Here is a 20718-nt window from a genome sequence, read left to right on the forward strand (position 1 = left end):
AAGGAGAGGCAGTCTGTAACTGGGTTTACTACCTGAGTCGACAGTGACCCACTGGTAAGTCTCTTTAATTTGAATTTTCAATAGGGAAGGAAGAGCCTCAGAATTATCCTTGACTGATGGGACAAAGACCCACAAAAGCCACAAGAGCACAGTGCGGTGTGTCGGATGCTTCGAGGACTAGACCCTATCCTTTAGGACCAGGGAGCATCCTATGTGTAGACTATCGATGTTAAATCAGCTGCTTTACCAATGGTAAGAACGTAAGGTTGGGGGCCATGATGACAGGTCATAAGTCTGGCAGTTACTCTCTTCACCATCCCCTCCAATCTGGCTCTACCTCCCTTTTCAGATACACTGGGCAAAACATGCAATCTTGATTCTCAGAAACCTGTGGCACAGCAAGACAACGGAGCAGAGAAGGAGAGGGGGAGTACCTGCGGGCCGGTCGGTGTGTTCTGATCCGTCACCAACACAGAGCGGGTGATGACAAAGGCCGAATGCCTGTGTTTGCACGGTGACGAGTGAAGGGATACATAAAGGAAAAGGGCAAGAAGAGGCAGAGGTCCAGCTTTTGTTTCTGACACCCATAAGGGCGATCACTATGCTGAGGTTGTAAGTGAGAGTTTCCCACTGGCAGCATTAACGCTGGGATCTCGTTAAGAAAACAGAATGCTTTCCAAAGAGGGGCTGTGAGCAACTGTGTCAATACAGACAGAGGGACCACTAATCCAAAAGATATTAACACCATTAGGCAGGCATGCGCATTATGTCCATGCAAGTGTTTGCACTGGTGAGTCACGAGGTCTGTGTGGAACCTTGTCCATATGTTAGAGGAAACAACAAGACCCGGAAAACCAAAGAGCATAAATGAAAGTTCCAACACTAATTCTTCTCATTTAATCCCTGCCCCTGACACTCTGTGGAAGTCAGCACAAGCGTACTCCAGAAGCAGAAGAATCACGTAACAGAAGTGTGAGGGCCAGATGAGGAAGCAGGAGGTGAAGGGACAAGGGACTTAGAGAAATAAAATGGCTCAAAACCATTAGGCACTTGCATTTATGTTTCCTAAGAACTACTTCCTACTTTATGTCATTCCTTTTATGTCTCAGCAGTGCGAGATGCTTCATTAATGGTCACTGGATTAAACTCTTCTCTGCCTTTGATTCAGCATTTTTGTTTGTTTGTTTTGGTTACTGGGGGGCTTTTTCTGGCCATACCACGCAGCACGTGGGATCTTAGGTCCCCGACCAGGGATCGAACCCGCACCGCCTGCAGTGGAAGCGTGGAGTCTTAACCACTGGACTGCCAGGGAAGTCCCTCCGCATGTTTTGTGAAACACCTACTTTGTGCTTAAGCATCGTGTTGGGTTCCTAGATCAGAGTCTATAAACTGGGATTCGTAAGAAGATCCGTGGGAGGGTGCTAAGATAATATTACCATTTCTGTATGCATGTGTTAAGATAATATTAGAACTTTTGTATGAACAGATACTTGTGTACCTATGTGTATACATTTCTCACCTTCTTACTCTTTAATTTTCATACTACAGGTGCTATATTAAGCATGTATATAATTGATTAAAAGTATCTTTAGTAGGGGTGCGTACTCAAAAGTTTTAATATTCATGGGGTGACTAATCAAACACATTTGGAGGTCATTGGTATAGACTGTGACTAAGTTCTCATCCTCTCCAGAAGAGTTCCGCCCAATTCCCCAGGTGAGGGGAAAGAGAGAGAACTGAACAGACGGCTGGAACATAAAATTCTGTAATATCTGATCTGGGCCTTTGAGTATCAATAGAAGCTCAATGCTAAAAGGAATAGGATGAGAGAAGGCAGGTGACTAAAGCACAAAAAGCAATTTCAGACATAAAAAAAAAATTTAGAAAGACAGACCCAGAGTACTTACAAACGATTTAAAGGCCAACATCAGGAATTTTTAAAAGGAATTTTGTTCCATGAAATAGTTCACATTGGGTCACAGTCTCAAGAATTGTTCTCTTTGAAATGTTGAGTCTTGGCACTGGACCCAGACTGTCCTAAAGACTAGTGAATAATAGTTATCAAGATGCCTCCTCTGTCACTTTGAATCGTAGAAGGGGAAGAATGCCATGGTGTCAGGACAGCCGTTGGGAGGTCCTAACAGTGGTTCTCAGAGTTCGGTCGCTGGGAACTTGTCAGGGATGCAAATTCTTAGGCCTCACCCCAACTTACCGAATCAGAAACAGTAAGACTAAGGTCCAGCAATCCGTAGTTTAGCCAGTCCTCCAGATGATTCTGATGCGAGCTAAAGACTGAGAATCAATGTAACCAGAAATCCAAATTTTCCCTCCTGTTTTGGAGCACGTAAGTATCAATATCAACAAAGACTAACCAGGTACTTCTACAGCATCCGTGGCCAACGGCTAGCAACTACTATTAACGAGTTCCTGAGCCTTAATATCTCACAAATTCACTATATTCTGAACGTGCGGTCTCTGCAATGAAATGCAGCACCAACCACACGCCAGGCTGGCTGTGCTAGATGACTGGGATGTGGCAATCGACAAGGGACATGGAACCTTTCCTTCCTGGAGTCCACTGCATCCAAAAATCTCACCTGATGCAAACGTGGGGGTGGGGGTGGAAATATAGACGCGATGATATTCCACCAGTGCTCACGTTTAACAAGCTATACACTCCATCACATTTTGCCTATCTTCATATTACTGCATTATTTACACTGTGTTGGCAAGTGTCTGCCTCTGCGTTTGTCTCTCTAGACTGTGAGCTCCTTAAGGGAAAGACCTACGTTCGAGTCATCTTTTAATTCCCAGAACCTATAGAGTTATTAGTATGTAAATGCTCAATAAAGGCGGCTTGAACGAATAAATGACTTTAACAATAAACAAGAGTCATTAATATTTAATTAATTAAATCATCAATAATCATTTAATATTCACGGAGCACTGCCTATGTGCCAGAGACTAAAACGTGTACGAACTCATTTCACCTATGAGGCCAGGCTTGGTAACATACCCATTTCACAGAGGGCGCACTGAGGCACACCAAGATTAAGTATGTGGAGTGGGCCGCCTGCCCTGGAATGCAGGCTGTCCGGTTTCAGTCCACACTCCTAACCACTAAACAACAAAGCCGCCCCCGCACTAATCGAGGTTAAGAGCCATGATCTAGCAAAGCATGCCTCAAGGTCTTTTGCTTCTGCTGTGCCCTCTGCCTGGAGAGCTCTTCCCTGACTTCTTCATGTCTGTTCAAGGGTCACTTCCTCAGAGAGGCTTTGCCAAACCCATTCATCCAAACAGTGACCTTAGCCCCACTCTTCCTGCTTCACTTTTTTTTTTTTCCTTCAGATCTTAATTCTATCTGTCTTTTTATTACGTGATTATTTGTTTGTTCTATTTCTCTTCCACTGCAACATCAGCTCCATGAGGTCAGACTTTGTCAAGCTCACGGTTCTATCCCTCAAAGCCTAGGACACCTGGGACGGGGTTAGTGAAGTTTTGCAGAATAAGCGGATCTGCCTCAGTACTGTCTGGTGACTTCTGTCCTGCAAAGGCAGGCTTTTTTTGTTGAACTCTGGACAACTTCCCCATTTATCCCTGTTAAGTTTCTTTTACTTCTGCCTGTACAATCCTCTAATTTATTCAAACACTACTGGATTATTCCAGCTCTTGGTGTCATTTTTTTTTTCTAATTAAAGTAAGCTGCCATTTATTTCTCACAGTGATCTTTAACACGGAGACATCTTGTTCTTGTCGTAAATATGACTCATACGGAAAAATGTAAGTTGAATATAGGGGCTCATGTGTACCAGAATGTTTCCATCAATATTTCAGATATAAAAAGGAGACACGAAGCCAGAGATGCCTGTCCAATCTGAAGGTCTATAAGTAATCATTTCAGTGGAGTTTTTTAGCCTTTTGGATGTATAACCTGAAATTCCACCAGATGACTAAAATAGCCCCTCCTGAAAACAAATACCACATCATTTACACAAACACTTTAGGTTTCTCTTTCCTTTTGCCATAATACACCTTCAAACTCAACATTCACAGCCAAGATGTAAAATACACACACAGAACAGATCCTTCAAAGACAGACCTCAACATATTTTTTTAAAAAAAGGAAAAAAAGAAAGAAAAGAAAGAAAAAGAGAAAGAGAAAGGAAAGGAAGATCAACTTGCCATTCGACTGATTTCCTTGAAGACTATAAAAGGAATGAAATCTGAAGGTCATAAAAGTGTGCCTATTTGTTTAGGGAAGTCTTACAGGTAGTATAAATACCATCAGCTACAGTTGCTATAGGGTCTGTTCGTTTACCAAAAGAGAATACAAATAGTTACACAAAAGCAGAACAACATTTGGGTATATAATTGGAGAAGGCTTTGCCTTCTGGTAAAATTTCCAAAGCGCCTTTTAAAATGTTCCTGTTTTTCACCTTCTTCACTGGGAAATCTCTGTTTTCTAGATTCTCCCTTTTCAGTTCTAGCCCTCCAAGGAATGTCTCACTCTCAGATTTCTAAGGCTGGTAACGATTTGCTTTTCCTTTTCCCTTTCCCTTTTTTGAGATGTAAAAACTAAAACCACTAGCCCAGCAGCCCAAACTGTACAATGAAAATAAGTTCTCACAACTGAAAATACAAAAAAAAAAAAAAAAAAAAGAGAGAGAGAGAAAAACAAAAGCTGCAGAGCTTATAGACGAATTCTAGGACAGGCATGTCATACTTAAATTGAGTTAATTCACGAACAACCACCCAGAAAGGTGTGACGAACAACCACCCAGAAAGGTGTGTGTGTATGTGTAAATGACTTTCTATGAACCAGGTATGTTTCATGGACCTGAATTATACCTGCTGGGTTAACCGCTGGCTTCTAAAAAATAAAAGGAGGGGGGTTAAGTGGGAAGGAAACCAGCAAGGCTGTTCTGGAATTTCTTAGTTGAGCGTGTGTGTGCGTGTGTGCCCGCGTGTGCATGTGTGCGCGCGTGTGTGCGTGTGTGCCCGCGTGTGCATGTGTGCGCGCGTGTGTGCGTGCACGCGATAACTCAGATCTGCCATTAAACAAACTGCACCACAGAGGCCGCTGTGAGTGGAGGGCTTCTCTTCACACTACATTGACCACGGTACCCACCAGGCACAGCCCCGGCACCTTTCTGTCAATGGGACACACTGCCAGATGGACGAAGACACTGAACAAGCTGTACAAGTCCTGGCGACATGTGCCCAGGGGATGGTCCCGTAGTCACACCACCTGGGCTGTGGCAATTGTGCTCTGTCTGTGCAGAGGCACGGAGGAGCCCAGCAGGATGTTATTTCTGAGTACACACAAAAAGGAAAATTACAGTTAGGAGAATTCTCTGGCTAGCGTATCTGTTGCTCAATTCCCGAAATAGTTTCCCAGAGGAACGGTTATCTGCTTTATTCACACAGGCAGAAATGACAAGCTGGAACACATATTAACAATTTCCCTTTGTGAGCTTCCACTATTGTTTTAATGAGGAGAATATGCTTTGTAATATACTTAGGCCTTGACTGATCACAAAAGGGGGGGTGGAATAAAGAAAGTGAGGACGGCCATACACGTGTAGCCACTCACTTGTATCACCCGAGCGAGCAGGTCTGCACCGTGGTGCCTCCCTTGGAAAGAGCCGCAGAGCCAGGCTGCCAGGTGGCCCTGGTGCAAAATGGCATCTTGGTAAATCTTGAAAAAGGACGTGCCTTCTATTTAAGCCTCTTGGATAGGTTCCTCCTCACGGGGCCCCATCGCTGGCTGAAAAACATGGGACTCCTAGTTGTCATTTAAGCGAGAAGACCACTAGGAGTTTTCCAAGTCACACAGCGTTCCGTTGACCCTTGGCCTCCCTTTCCACTTTTGGATGGATCCATATCCACCAAAGAGAATTTTCTATTCAGTTAATCCAAGGGGTAAAAGTGTACATTTCAACCAGACTCTTTTACAGGTAAAAGGGCAAAACCCAGTACAATGGGCTATGCCACCAGAGCTCCCAAAAGATGGGTCCTCACCGTTCTTCTGCCATATGCTTTCCTTTTCACCCTTGGTATGGAATAAACGTTAAGAAAGCTAACGTATATTAGGTGCTTCCACACAAATGCAAGCACCTATGAAATACCTGGGTGCCAACCAAGGGAGAGGGTGGGAAAAAACCCTATCAGCAAGAGCAACTGATCAGAAAAGAATGACTAACCTCCATAAGGAAAGAAAATGGGGGTTCAAAGCTGATTCTTCATGAGAAATCTGGCACATTGGACATGAAATGGCCCATGGTTGAGATTCATATTAGGCAGTACCCCAAGGGAGAAAAAAAATGAAAATCAACCGAATTTAAGAGAAACTTGTAAAACAAATGTGACTCTCCAGACCCATGATGTCATCTTATTGGAAAGTATTTATCATTTAAACACAATAAATAGAAAAAGATTTATAGGGTCTAATGATGCTGTGTTACGGTAAAAGGCATTTTATTGAGATAAGACATAACAGCTGTTTGAAAATAACAGTTGAGTTTTTCTTTTCACCACCCCATGAAGTGAACAGTCAAGAAAATCCATAAATTGATCCCCCAGGATGTGGCAGTATTTTCAAGGTGTTCTCCCTTTGCCCTCCCTGAATGTGTGGAATGACGGGAGGTGACACGGCACCATGGCACACCAGCCTAAGAGAAGTTTTCCTTCTACTTCTAAAACCCAGAAGCAACTGGTTTCAAGCAGAAAGAGGAAATGATCACAGCTCTTCTAAACGTGATGATGGCCAAACACCCAGTAGCACTTTGGGGCATGAAATGTTGATAGGTCCCCAGGAGCGTCTTTCCGACATAAGCAGGGACAGTTTTGCCCTAAACAGGCGACTTCCCTTGCAGATAGACATGGGACAGTTGACGCTGCCAAGAGTCTGCTTTGGAGCAGAAAGCAGCACCTGAGTGTAGGCCTCTGCAATTGGCTGCACCCTTGTCTCTTTCTTGTCCCTACAACACCTGACAGGACATGCCCCGCCTGCTTTCTATATTCTCCACTTCTCGTCACCTGTGTGCAGCACCCTGCCTTCCCTCTTTGCAAAAAGATGCGGCGGGGGAGAAGAACGGGCCGCAGAGAAACGCGTGGGGCTTCTCCCTGATTATGGCCTAACCTTGGAAAGTTACGGTCTGGTTCTGATCCCCAAGCTCTATCCCCTGGAGGCTGTAACCCAGAGTCTGGGGTGGAGTCCAGGTGGTTCTGAGGAGCAGAGTGGTTCCCATCTGGGAACCAGCAGAATGCGGCAGCCACTGCAAGGACGTTAGGCTCGGGGACACCCTGGTTCCAATCCCTGCCTGGTCCCTAACTAGCTGGTTGGCTCATGCAAGTTATAAATCTCCTCTGGGCCCAACACTACGTGTACAAAGAGGACAGGACCCCACAGGGTTGTCGTGAGGATACAATGGGAAAATCAGTATTGACGCTTCTGTCGAGTCCTTTATGCATTGTGACTGGCACAAAGTAATAGTTCAATAAAAGTTAGCTGCCTGATCATCACCATCACATGCCAGCTTCTGATTCCTTCCAGCAGTAGCGGTACCTGTACTCTGTTGGCTCACACCGGAATCGCAAACCACTGGTTCTGTGGACTGAACACGTCTGGGAGCATCATCAAAATGTGGGGGGAAAACTCTGTTCTTTCCAGCAGTGCCCAAACCCAGGTCCACTGAGCATGCTAACCTGCAGTGCTTCTCAAGTTTGAATGGGCACGTCAAGGCCCCGGGGACTGGGTTAAAATGCAGACCCTGATTCAGTAGATCCGGGGTGGGGCCTGAGGTTCTGCATTTCTAACGAGCTCCCACGTGATGCCGAGGTTGCTGGTCTACAGCCTTTGAGGAGCAAGAATCTAGGGTAGGCATGACAAATAGAAAATTCCCACACCCCATCGCAGACCAATGGAATCCAAATCTTCACAGGAGAGGCCTAGGAAGCGGTATATTTTAACAAATACCTGTGACATTATCATCAGGCAATCCGGGAAACACTGGTCTGATGGTTAACGTTGGAGTCGGCCAGCTTTTTCTGTAAATGGCCAGATGGTAAATGTTTTACTCTTGGTGGGCTGTATGCTTTCTGCTGTGACTACTCAAGCCAGCCATTGTTTTTTGGTTTTTTTTTAACATCTTTATTGGAGTATGATTGCTTTACAATGGTGTGCAAGCCAGCCATTGTAGTGTGAAAGCAGCCATAGACTTTGTGTAAATGAGTAAGCCTCACTGTGTTCCAATAAAACTTTATTTACAAAATAAGAAGCGGGCCGGGCTTGGCCGGTAGGCCATACTTTGCTGACCTGTGTAACAGAGCAAATGCCTCAACCTCTATGGGCAAGAAGTAGCAGTGAGAATTCTGAGGACAATTTGGGACAACGTGACTGCAGGTTCTCCAAAAGAATCTAACGGGGAGGGAAGATTTGGGGTCACTAGTTTGCTCAAGTGCTTCAAATCAAAAGAAATACAAAAGAAATTATCTGATTTTCAAAATACAAAAAAAAAAAAAAAAAAAAAAAAAAACGGTTGAAATGAGGAAGACCTATTCAGAGTCACAGGACCTAGAGCTTACTACTTAAATTTCTGGCTCCAGAGGCCCTAAATATGAATATGAAAATATACAAAAGCTAAATGCTTGTGTAACCAGAAGAGTTCTGAAACCAAGCTTCTAGAATGTTAGCGAGGAAACCAAGAGCACCAATATTTATTCATCAACAGAGGATTTAGTTAAAAAAAAAAAAAAAAAAAGAAAGAAAGGGAAACGAAACACCAAGCATGTCCACGACTCAAGAGTCCCTTGCCTTTTGAAAACAGAAGGGCTGGTCAACACAAATGTTATTGTTATATAGTCAAATCCACGGCAATATGTCAAGAGGCCACAAATCAAAAACAGAGACTGTGAATCAAGTGAAACTGTCTGAAAGTCCACGAGCCAAGCGAAAACCTTCAGGGGTTATTTGAAGGCAGCTGCCAGCTGGGAAGTGTGGAAATCGCAAGCAATTGGAATACACAGGGCTGTGTCAACAAATGAGAAGGAAAAGGAAGGTACCTTGCAGGGACAGAAGGCAGGTTAGGCCTCAGAGAGAGAGAGAGAGAGGTGCCCAATGTGGGTCACCTGATTCTGAGAACATGACAGCCTCAAAGAAAGAAGAGGCTGCACAACCTGGGATCTCTCCAGAGTTTAAAGAAACGTTTCACCAAATGCTTAAGGAAAACCTTGGAACAAATATTTAGAAGAGCTATGCATCTGAGACACATTCAAGTTATAAAACATCTACTAATGGTTGATTAGTAGTGGTTGATTAGTAGTGGTTGAACTAAAAGCAAAAAGCTGGGGAGGATCAGAAAAAAGGACTATCTCTGATATGGACTACAGAAGGACAGCTGAAACAGAATAGAGACCAGATGATGTGTTCAATGAGGAAACGCAAGATTTATAAGGCAGGAAGGAAAGTCAGGATACACTGAAAGGAGGAAGAGGCTTGTTTTGCATCTGCCTGTGTGCAAATCCTGCATGGGGTCCATTTTTGTTCTTTATGTGCCGTTTCAGACCGTAAATGATTTATATTTTGCGAATCCTCTCCACCCACCCTCCCTTCGCGAGACGCCTAGGAACTATCTGTATCCACCTTAACAGAGGGAACTCTAGGATTTTGAGTCAATACACGTTTTGTTGAACTGAATTTTTAAAATTTCTTCTAGGAGCACTGATTTTAATTTATCATAATTACGTATTCACTTCTATACTGAATGGAATCTCTAAGTGCTGTTTGATGAAGTAAAAGAGAGACTTGAATTCGATCTCGGCTATGCCGCTAACGAGTTCTGTGACCCTAGGTCACTTATTTAATCTTGATGATTCAGCTTCCTCACCTGTAAAATGGGTATAATAAACCCTGCTGTTTCCCAGCAGTCACGTGGCTAAAATGAGACATCCCTCCAAAGGTAAGAGTTTAGCCAGATGCTTGGCACAGAGAAAAAAATGCATTAAATGAGAGTTCCCTGCCCTTTCCCTAGTGCACCATAATATAATGTGATAGTCAGAATTTTAATTCAGGCAATTACTTAAGTAGTAATTGCTATTTGTATTTACATAGCTGCTTTGATCCAAGAAGCTCAAAGGGCTTTACTAAATTTAGCATTTTAATAAATGTTTCACATTTGCACGCCGTTGATTTTGTTTACCCACACCAAAACTTGGAATTTCCTAAAGCGAGATAGTCAGACAAGTTACGGAAACAAGATAGTATCTTCGTGTTTACAGGTATCCCGGGTCTGAGTTTTGCCTATTTACCAAAGAAGTCATGACGCCCTGGTCCTGTGGAATTAAATGACAGTAAGAGGTATGAATGTGCCTGCTTCCCTTTGTAGCTCTCTGTAGCTCCGGCCTGTTGAATTTCATTCCCACCACGCTTCTCTCAGGCCCAGACAACAGAGGTAGGTTTATCGCGCCAATGAATATATACATATTATACATATGTATTTTATATATATATAATATATATATATAAAATATATATATAAAATCAGCACAATAAACATTCTTAAATTCTCGGAAGGAAATCAAAGCACGAAGCATGGCGCCAGTGCTGCATTCTCATGACGCGGAAGGTCCGTGACTGCACAGGGACAGGATCTTAACAAGCCCTGATGGGAGCGATGGCAATCGCCTCACAAATCACATGGGCCGCTCCTCCCCTGAAAGTGCTGAATATTGATACATGTCTCTACCCTGTGCAACGGGGAAGTGGGTTTCTATTGGCAATCTTTACCAAAGTGTGTGTTTTTTTTTTCCCTTCTCTACACTCAAGGGTTTACCCTGAATGATTTAATTATAATTTTCCTTGTGTAAGACAAATTAAAGAGGAGAGTAGGAGTGTCGGGCCAAGCACATGATTTATCTCCTTAACAGATTGCAGCTCACCAAACCCCAGAGCTGCTGCTGCGGCGGCTGCTCATGGGAGCCCGAAGGATGCAAGGGGGCGGGGGAGGTCTTCCACATGGCATGGAAACACGCAGCCCAGTCGTGATCGGGAGACGTCTCGCAACTTGAAAAACACACCAAAACTCTCACGATATTACCGTGGTCCGATGAAGTTTTACACAGAGCACTCCCAAGTCCTTTCAGAAAGAATCCTTAAAGCTGGTAACCTAAGCTACAGCTCCAGGAGCACCGGGGGTGGGATGTGGTGGGGAATATTACGTAGAAATCAAGGGAGAGCTTCGAAAGAGATCCATTTCACAAATGCCCTTGGTGAGTAAGGGATGAAACTTCTCCAAGGGACTCCTGAGACAAATGACAACTCACTGTGTAAGTGAGAACATATTTCGATAGTGACAGCTTTTTTTTTTTTTTTTTTTAAACCATCTTCCACTATTTCAACAGTAATACCCCACGAGATTTTAAAATAAACCCTCAGAGGGTAAAAACACTCATTATAAGTCCTTATATACAAAGCTGGCTAACTAATAATTGAATTTCTAGTGATCAATTTTTTAAGTTTGTAAGTTTTTGATGTATCTTTAACCTAAGGTACTCATTTGGCAAATTTGCTACGTTCAGTTAAAATGTGCTGACTAGAATCTGTTTTAATCCAGCCATGCCTAGGAACCTCCCAGGTAATAGAAACTGAGAGGTCCAAGAGGTTAAGCGGTAGCATATAATTTCATAGTTGCTTCTTCTTTGCATGAACAGTTGGAAAAGTCAGCCTGTTTTTATATCCAGATTAAGGTTCAGTGGAATCTAAATACTTTTGTGATCCTTATTCTAATGCTGGTAGGTAGTATAAATGAAGATTAAGCCCAACTTTTGTGCAGACACATAAGGACCATAAAACGAGAAATCCAACAAACTGATTCTCCTAGAATTAGACTGTCTTTGAGATCCATTTACTTTCGAATGCACCTAAAGACATGAAAAGGGCTATTCTTCTCCTATTCGCCTCCTTGCTAATCTACTACCTGACTCCAGATACATAACCTTTTAGAATGAAACTGAGCATGGTGCACCTAAACAGGGAGAGTTTTCTGTGTCACAGGAAATCTGTGCAGGCTCCACAATGGCTGACAAGATTACAACAAATACCTTAAGTGCATCAGCTGGCATTTTTCAGCGTATGGCCTCCTGCTCTGCCTATGGATAAAGATGTAATTCGATCCCTCTGCAGTAAATGGACAGCATCAACCTCAGGATACCGAAAGCAAGTAGAGCAAAGGACAACAGCCTAGAACCTTTTCTTCAAAAGCTATCTAAAGTCTAGTTTGTTTGTTTGTTTGTTTGTTTAATTACAAAGGCATTCTAAGAGATTATAAAGCGAGAGCTAAGACTGGTCTCCAGACATATAAATCTATCCTCACTGGAAACAAAAGAAGCCACATTTGGTCCAATGGCTCCAAATTAATTCTTAATTCTATTAAGAATTCTATTCATTCTATTTTTCAAGCTCTTCTAAACCAATAAGTTATAAGCATCTTTTAGTCCTTCTGTGTCTGCCACAGAAACTCTAAAGTGATTTTAAAAGGACAGTTGCAAGTTTTGGCTAAAACATATATAATCTCATCTCTGGAAACCTCTCATGATTTTTACGTTGGAACGTGATACACACAAACACACACCCACACAAACATTCATATACTGTTTTCTGTGTTTACTAATCTCTAAATGGATAAAATGTTGCTGGTATAAAGATACACATCTAATTAAATCAGTGGGCTTCTTAATGTTCAATATTTCAAGAAATACATGAAATTATATGTGTAACTGCTTAAGTGAAAAATAAAATTCAAAATCCTTTCACTGGGTCACTTTTATTAAAAAACCCAAAATAATCTGGTTTTCCTGATGGAAATGACACTCACTATCACCTATTACTTTTGAGGTTTCTTTCCTTCTGTGGGTGGACACTCTGCGTATGAAATACACAGGAAACAGTTTAAAAACAGTAAACCGAAAAAAAAGTTTTATATATATTTTCTACTTCGGAAAACCACTGAACAGTGGAACTAATAGTTCCGCGTGCTAAGGTATGATAACATGGATTCACAGCTTCATTTTCTTAGAGCTGTCTTCTCACATGATATATTTTGGATCTCCCCATCAACCTCAGCTTCAACTAACATCCAAGTGAAGCTTCGGGCAATTAAAAAATATAAAGTCTTAACTTCCAAACAGGAATACAGAAATTGAGTCAATGCTACCATATATGTCCCATGAGCAGGAGAAAATGGCTCTGTATGCTTGTGTGTGTATACACGTGGACCCCTTCCATCTCTCCATCCCTCCAACCTTCACTGACAGTTTACAAAAAAAAAAAAAGGCCAAGTACTTTGGGGACACGATGATGAAAAAGATGGGCTCCCTGCCTTCAAGGAGGGCAGTGTAGAGTAGTGTGCGTTCTACCTTTTCTCAAACCATGATTCAACACAGCCTACAGCAGACAACGCTATTTCCCTTAGAAGATGTTTAAAGCCAAGGAAATCAGCTTGTACGGAGCGGGCACTTGGCAGAAAGAGGAAGCCTGGAAGCCTGGAAATCCAACCTATCCAATGAGAGACCAAAAGACTCTGCCTGAGTTCCTAAGCTCAGGTTCGATCTACATAAGTGCTAATTCCATGCTGAAAAGGTGACAATAATTAGATGCTTCACACCCACACCATACTGAATACATTCTGAAGTAATTATATGCACACTCCAGTCACATGGATCCAATTAGAGATCACCAAGATATGACGAAGCCGGGCCACCCACCCCTCCGCGTGAAAGACAGCTTTGGACACATCTCAGATGGGCGTTCCTACCTTTCCCTTTTGGGAGTGTGGACTGACAGCTGTCCGTTGGTAGAGGCATGTGGGTTCATTATTAAGGAGGTCTTGGAAGGTGCAGAGGAAGAGACACATGTCGTGGTCAGATCCAAACTGCTGTGATTGTTGCCCGTGGTTTCTTCTGTCGTATGAGCACTTGTCACTTCTTTCCAGAGCTGCTGCAGTTCTGTTGGAATCATGCCTGAAACAAACAAATTGGATAATTAAATCAATTAACAGCTAATTCCGTCCTCTTCAAACAGTAATTAAATCAGAGAGTCAGTAAACAAAGCCTAGTGTTGGGGGGAGCGGGTTTAGTGCGCTCAGTTTTTTTCCTTCCCTCTCAACTAAGGCAAATACGGTAGGAACGAACGTGTCCTCCCCCTGAAGTGCCCTCATCACACATAAAAGACACCCGTGAAAAGGATTCAAAACACAGCTACTTCTTGCAAAGACTGTATGCCTCCATCCAAACTGTTGTTTCTAAATCGCTGGGGGGGAAAAAATGCAGATAGATGTTGCTGTATTTTTAGACACAAAGAAGGGCTCAAAATAAATTTGTTCAACTATACTATTATGACAACACGAGCCACAAAATGAACAATTTTTGTGCTGAAGCCTTAAATGATGACAAATAGCTCTGTTATTAAATACAGTTTTTATTAATCACTTTTAGACGTAAATTATGAATTCATATTGTCTTCCTGAAATGCTTTTCAACTTTTAACAGTCAAATTGATTATACTATGATTATTTCATTAACACACCTATCTTCCTCATTAATTTTGGTTTCTTGTACCACATGCTTAATTGATGGATGTGTCTACTGAAAAACCGTATAACTTTTTATACAAGTAACACTATTATTACTGTCATTTCTTAGATCCATGTTAATGAACCATTGCAGAATGAAATGAAAACGTGAAAGAAACTTCGAGCAGTAAAGTTCTCTTGTTTTTAAGGGGGTCAGAATGGACATGGGTCTTAGGCAGTAAGTGTCAACTTGCTTTTTTTCCCCCCAAGAAGAGATACAATCAGGATGCCAATCTCACTATTGTGGGCCTGCAGCCTTTATTCTGGCGGCATGCCTCTACAGCCCAGGATTTCCAAATCCTACCTCAAGGCATATTCTAGTGCGTACACACAGAGAAGAAAAATATTCTGAATGGCAACTGACAAAAACAACAACCTAGGAGGACAACCTGGAAGAAATCATAGGCCCTGGACATCACAAGGCAATGCCGCGTTAGAACTGGACGTCTGGACCACAGTTCATTGTTTCAATCAACTGGAACCCAGCTATCCGAGAAAGCCTGCCATTTTCTAACTATAGAGCAGTAACCGAAACAGGCTTGTTTCTGACCAAACCTAAGGTACTGAATTTAAAAAGAAGGCTGTGCGCATTACATTCATTTGAAACACATAATAAAAAATGCCAAGGTCTAAATTTAATTTATTTTTGTCATTTAGAATACAATGGATAGATAATCATCTCAACGTGATCAGCCAAACATCTTTACTTTGCTAAACTGTTAAAGATTTTAATTATGCTAGCATTGGAGAGCACTGGTCTAATGAGGCGATGGACTCCAGAGAATCCGAGTGGTTAAGAACTGTGAAATGAGTCTGATAGGATTTTTTTATATTCACCGTGGATCGTTTGCATATCAAAGAGGAGTAAATTATTGCACAGCAGACCAATAACCTTCCCCGCCTTTCTGAGAGGAGCGTTAACAAAAACAGTTGGTCTCTCCTAACGGTTCTCCACGAAAATGTTCAAATGCTCGAGTCTTTGCAATTAATAAATATTACAAAGGAGGCTTCAAATGATACATTAAGTGGTCAGATATTCTTCGAACGCATCCTCGACAGCCAAGTCGGGTTTCTTCTTCCTTCGTAAGAATCAAATGCCAATTATATTTTGATGGATTTTGTCCCAAATGAGCGTTTAGTTATTAGGCATATTCAATTATTACTTGTCCCCTGAAATTAAACCTCGGAGGCAAATTAAACAAAGGGAAAGGTCACCACACAATCCCGTGTCCGGTTCTGCCGCATCTAGGCTATTATTTTCCAACACCTTGCGAGGTGACATGTGGGGTGTGTCTGTAGCTAACAGGCCACCGCTGATGTCTGCACACCAACAATTACCTGCGAAGATGGCTGACCCTCCGACCACTATTTATTCAACTGAAACAATAGTGAATAGGCTTGTCTGTGGATGATAGCACACTGATATAAAGCCACACAAGTTAACACCCAGTTTTATTTTCTGGGGAGTAAATACACACGAAAAGAACAAGCCACCTATTTTTCAACTCAAACTAATTGATTTCTGGGTCAGGTGCATGGGAGGTCGGAAGAAGGAAGAACACACCAAGGTTTCTAACAACTGTGTTAACACTCTCCCCTCGACAGAAGCAGAACTTTGAAGGTGTTTCAAGAGTAAGCTGTTTATCCAGCAAATAAAGACAAAGAGAAATGCCCTGTTACACTTGTTATGCCCACAGAGTACACTAATGCTACTCCAATAGGCTAGCAAATCAGTTCCCTCGCCCAGAAGGAGAAACGGTAAATAAAACAGGAACTCACTGACTGACAACGAGGCATCCTTCTGGGTCAAATTTCGATGTGATAATAACGGTGAAGAACATTGCCATCAGACTCACAGAAAGGCAGTCAAATTGGTCTCCTCCATCAATGTTACACCTTGTTAGTGATGTTAAACTGTTAGTTCAATGAATACTATCTACCAAAGGATGCTGTTATTTGACAGCCGAGATCTCATGATAGAATTGTGACAGATAAAAGGTAAGCTAGTCACTCATCAGACTAAATGGACAGCTAATGTCCAGAAAGCATGCATTTCTTCCAAAAAATGGTACATAGGAATAACAGTACCAAGTTAAACAAATCCATTAACAAGGTACATCAGCAGGCATGTAATTTTCTCCCAGCTATAGTTTACATTTTAAAGAATTAAAAAGTCAGAATGATACTAAAAGTATATTTCTTTATGGGATTACAGGTGCTGAGGCAGATGAGACGATTAAAGACACCAAGGGAAAAACAGACATGCTAATAATGTAAAACAGAGAGAAGGCCCTACAACAGCCCTAAAAACATCCAAAAAAAAAAGTCCTGCTGTTTCATGACTTAAAACCTCCGGGGTGGGGGGGGGTGGGGTGGGGGGGAAAGACCCTTCAAAATATTACTCTCTGTCTCTTCGTATACTTTGATATTTCTACATGCATGTTTAAGGCAACTTAGCCAAGACCGTACAGGTATGTAAAAGAACCATGATGATTATATCCAGAAGTGGGCATCACCAGCATTTTTAACACATAAACCCTGTGCCTTGCTACATTTCTTTTTCCAGGACAACTGGCCCCTTCATTATAAAAGAAAATGCAGACACAGGTTTAAAAAATGTATGTTGCGGGGACAGCTGACAGATTACCGTTCACGGAACTCAATTTTACAACCCCAGGTATCACTGGCTCCAAGACAGAGCTGATCAACCTTTTTTTGTCCTTGTACCTCCATACCCAGGTGACCACGTTCAAGCAAGCAGAAAGTTGATTTAAACCTCATAATGACATCAGTTTTAAGCCATCATCTCTCTGATAAAAAAAAAATTGTGTTGTAGTCCAACATGACTGAATTCTCCAGTCACTTTGGGAGAAGGGTTAGGGGAGACAAAACCAACCTCCTGATTCCAAGAGAGATGGCGATGACACTGGTGGTCCACTTCACTGGGAGAAATATCTACATTTGCGTGTATGCATCCTGGGCGCACACAAAGGTACCACCTTAGACTGTAAATATGCGTCGTCTTAATGTCACGGGGGGGCTAAGAGTCAGAGCAGACTGCTAAGCATATCAATCAACGCCATGACTAGTAAATTACTTACCGGTGTCTCTGATATGTTACTGCAGAGATTACACTTCACGCATCACCACATTCATTTCTTTCACATTACACATGAGCTTGTCTTGTCACTGCCCAATTGCCCTCTTTTGGACAGCTTAACTGATGTACTATAACAATGAACCTTAGCGCACAAACTTAATAGTATAGGAGCAGTGGGAAAAGATGAGCAAGGTGGAAGCGGAGTCCAGTGGGTGTGTCAGCCCAGCCGGTGACGTTGCCAACAATAAACCCAAAGATGTAATTAATGCACGTTATAACATTTCGCAAGCACAAAAATGCATTAGCCCATGTGTCCTCCCGCCCCCACCCCGCCCGGCACTGCTCAGTTACCAAATCTTCTATTTTGACAGCAACGGAGATGCTGATTATATATTGCGCGGATGAGCAGTAATGGCAGAAGGGGGAGGGGAGGCAAGAGGGAAGTTAAAGGAGGAAAAAGCCCTGGTCTCAACACCGAAAACATAAACAAAACCCAAAGAACCCCAGGAGGGACAGAAGTTGGGTGTGGCTGACTCAGGAGAATCAAGATTCCACGCACACATGCCTCACCGGCTCCACTTGACACCAAAAGTTACTGAACACATGGCCATGCCTTCAGCACCATGAGGGGAGAAAGGCGTTCCATGTTTTGAACCCTTTCATAATGAAACTGAATCCAAGATACCAAAGGCTTTAGCTACCAGCCTTGAAGGCACATATACACATACATCCGAGTCTACCATGGGCCTTGAGGAGGCAAATGAAATCTACCACACCCCATACGGGATGGAGGAATTGTATTTCAAAACACGGCATGACTCTTCTTTCCTTCCTGCCTTTCCTTCTTGCTGGTTCTGAATAATCCATTTGCGTATCACACTGCACACACGAAAGTCAGAGTTGCTTAAACCCCGAGGATGTCCTAAGAACAGCTAGAGTACTCGTTTGTTTCTGACGTCCAACACCCATTGGAAGAACACGTCAATGGCTCTTCCAAAGAAATTTTTAAATCCATGAAATCTTGTTTCCTTTTCAAAGGGCTCCAGTTTTCGAAAGAGAGCTGGAGATGGACAGGCTGCCTGTTCTGACGGGTATAGAACCAACGGGCTCAAAAACCAACAGTCAGGTGAATACAAAGAGAAAGAAAAGGGAGATCCCAAGAGAAAACCACCTTGGCTTCTGTAACAGCAAGAGATGAATCATAATCGTTTACAGAAAAAGAAACCTGAATTTCTCCCTAGATATTACAAAGTGGCATTTCTAAAGCATCACTACGATTTAACACAGAGCAAGTTACAGGATGTACAACACATCTTAAAATGACTAACAGAAGCCTTCAAGAAAATGCCTCTGTGATTCCAAACTGAAAACGCGAGAAGATCTGATTAAAATGCTCCCTCAGTCAGAGCAGCACTGCCTTCTCTTACTCTAAGAACGTGCAGCATCTGATCCTGCTAAGCCTCCAGATCACCCTAGGTCTTCCTTTGGGCGCTGACGAGCACTCTGGCTTCTGGAAAGGTCCATCACTGCTCCCTGATCCGGCTTTGCCTCTGAGTGTGTATCGGCGTGTTTTAAACGGACAATCTCCTTCACGATGAGCTGGAAGAAGACGACCCCACCCCCCTCCTCCGCCCCGGAGTCTCGAGAGAGCAGCGCCTTCTGTACCATCAACGCTTACCTTGAGCAAGGGGTTGGAGGGGAAGGGCAGGCTGCCCCGGCTGGATTGTTAGAAGGCCTTGGCGCTGCAAAGACAGAAGGTGTTGCTGCTGTAGCTGCTGCATCTGTAAAAGTTGCTGCTGGAAAGCCAACTGCTGGGTAGCCACCTGCTGTTGCTGGAAGAAATCAGGAAGAAAAAAAAAAAAAAAATGAGATGGCCACTGCTGGGGGAAGGTGAAACGTATGGACATTTCCAAACACACTGTCATCAGCCAGGACTGAGAGCGGTCACTAAAGTTTCGCGGAGGGCTCGGGGTCAAGGCTGCTTTCAAAGGGACAGGACACGTCACCTCCGAAGAGAAGCGAGGGGCTGGGTGTGGGCCCTTTCTGCGGCCGGCTCCCATAGGAAAATAATTTGACCATCGAGGCAGCTTTTGCCTACGGTTTGAAAGGCCTGAGTTCTTCTAGCCAAGATGTAGACTCCTAGACTCTGAATTTTTTAAGTAGACACAGGAGCAGCAGGCAGGCTATATACCACTCCAGGTCTGGAGGGATTTGAACCCTGAACCTCTGAGGTGTGAAGGGACAAGTTGCCTCCATCCCGCCTGCGCGGGGAGAAGCTTTTAACTACTCTGTTTATCACTTCTGACATAAATAAATGAGAAAAAATCAGACCTTTGAAGAAGAAAAACTTCATCTAATATTGTTAATTAGCCATGACAAACGATGAAATAACATTGTAAATCTTTCATAGAAACAGCCACTAGATTTTAATTACACACATTCATAATTTAGCAAACAACATCGTGCTCGGCTGTGAGTGTTTAACATGAAGGACACTTTAAGCTTCAGATGCCTTCGCTTGGCTTGAGTTTCAGAAACCCCGAGGTCTGCTTGCTGGTCCTGCTTCCCCGCCCGCTTTGTTCTTGCAAAGAAGGGGCTTTGCGAAATGATAAATATCTTTCTGTTGATTGGATAATGACAGGAGGAAAACTTTTGTTGTGTAAAACATCAATACATCATTCCTGTGTTTAGCAGGTCTTGCTCCAGCCAAAAAAATTAATGTAGATTTCCTCAGTAATTATCTGAGTGATAGAAAGATAATACAGTGCACTATTACAATAAATAGAAGGAAATTATCTAATATCCTTAATCTGCTAGGAATCAAATCGAGGTGGAGGTCTTAGCCACATTATGGCTAACAATTATGAAAGGAAAATTAACCCTTCTTTGGGAAGGGAGTTCTGGAGCCAGGAAAAAAAAAAAAAAAAAAAAAGAAAGAAAAAGGTTCTTTAAGAAAAGAACAAGATACGTTTTCCTAATTCTGAGTATTAT

The 20718-nt window shown here is 42.7% G+C and overlaps 1 protein-coding gene across 8 annotated transcripts in view; it reads right to left on the minus strand.

Annotated features, from left to right (window-relative positions):
* The window catches only part of FOXP1 (forkhead box P1), a 590013-nt gene that overhangs the window by 65854 nt on the left and 503441 nt on the right, over window positions 1–20718 (minus strand). For all 8 annotated transcript variants that reach the window (XM_061197147.1, XM_061197146.1, XM_061197151.1 and 5 more), the window contains 2 exons: window positions 19406–19559; window positions 13812–14016 (listed from right to left, as the gene is read on the minus strand). In XM_061197147.1, the coding sequence (XP_061053130.1) occupies window positions 13812–14016; window positions 19406–19559 (359 nt within the window). The remainder of the gene's footprint in view (window positions 1–13811; window positions 14017–19405; window positions 19560–20718) is intronic.

Source organism: Eubalaena glacialis, chromosome 7 (genome assembly GCF_028564815.1).
Source record: "Eubalaena glacialis isolate mEubGla1 chromosome 7, mEubGla1.1.hap2.+ XY, whole genome shotgun sequence".
NCBI lineage: Eukaryota > Metazoa > Chordata > Mammalia > Artiodactyla > Balaenidae > Eubalaena > Eubalaena glacialis.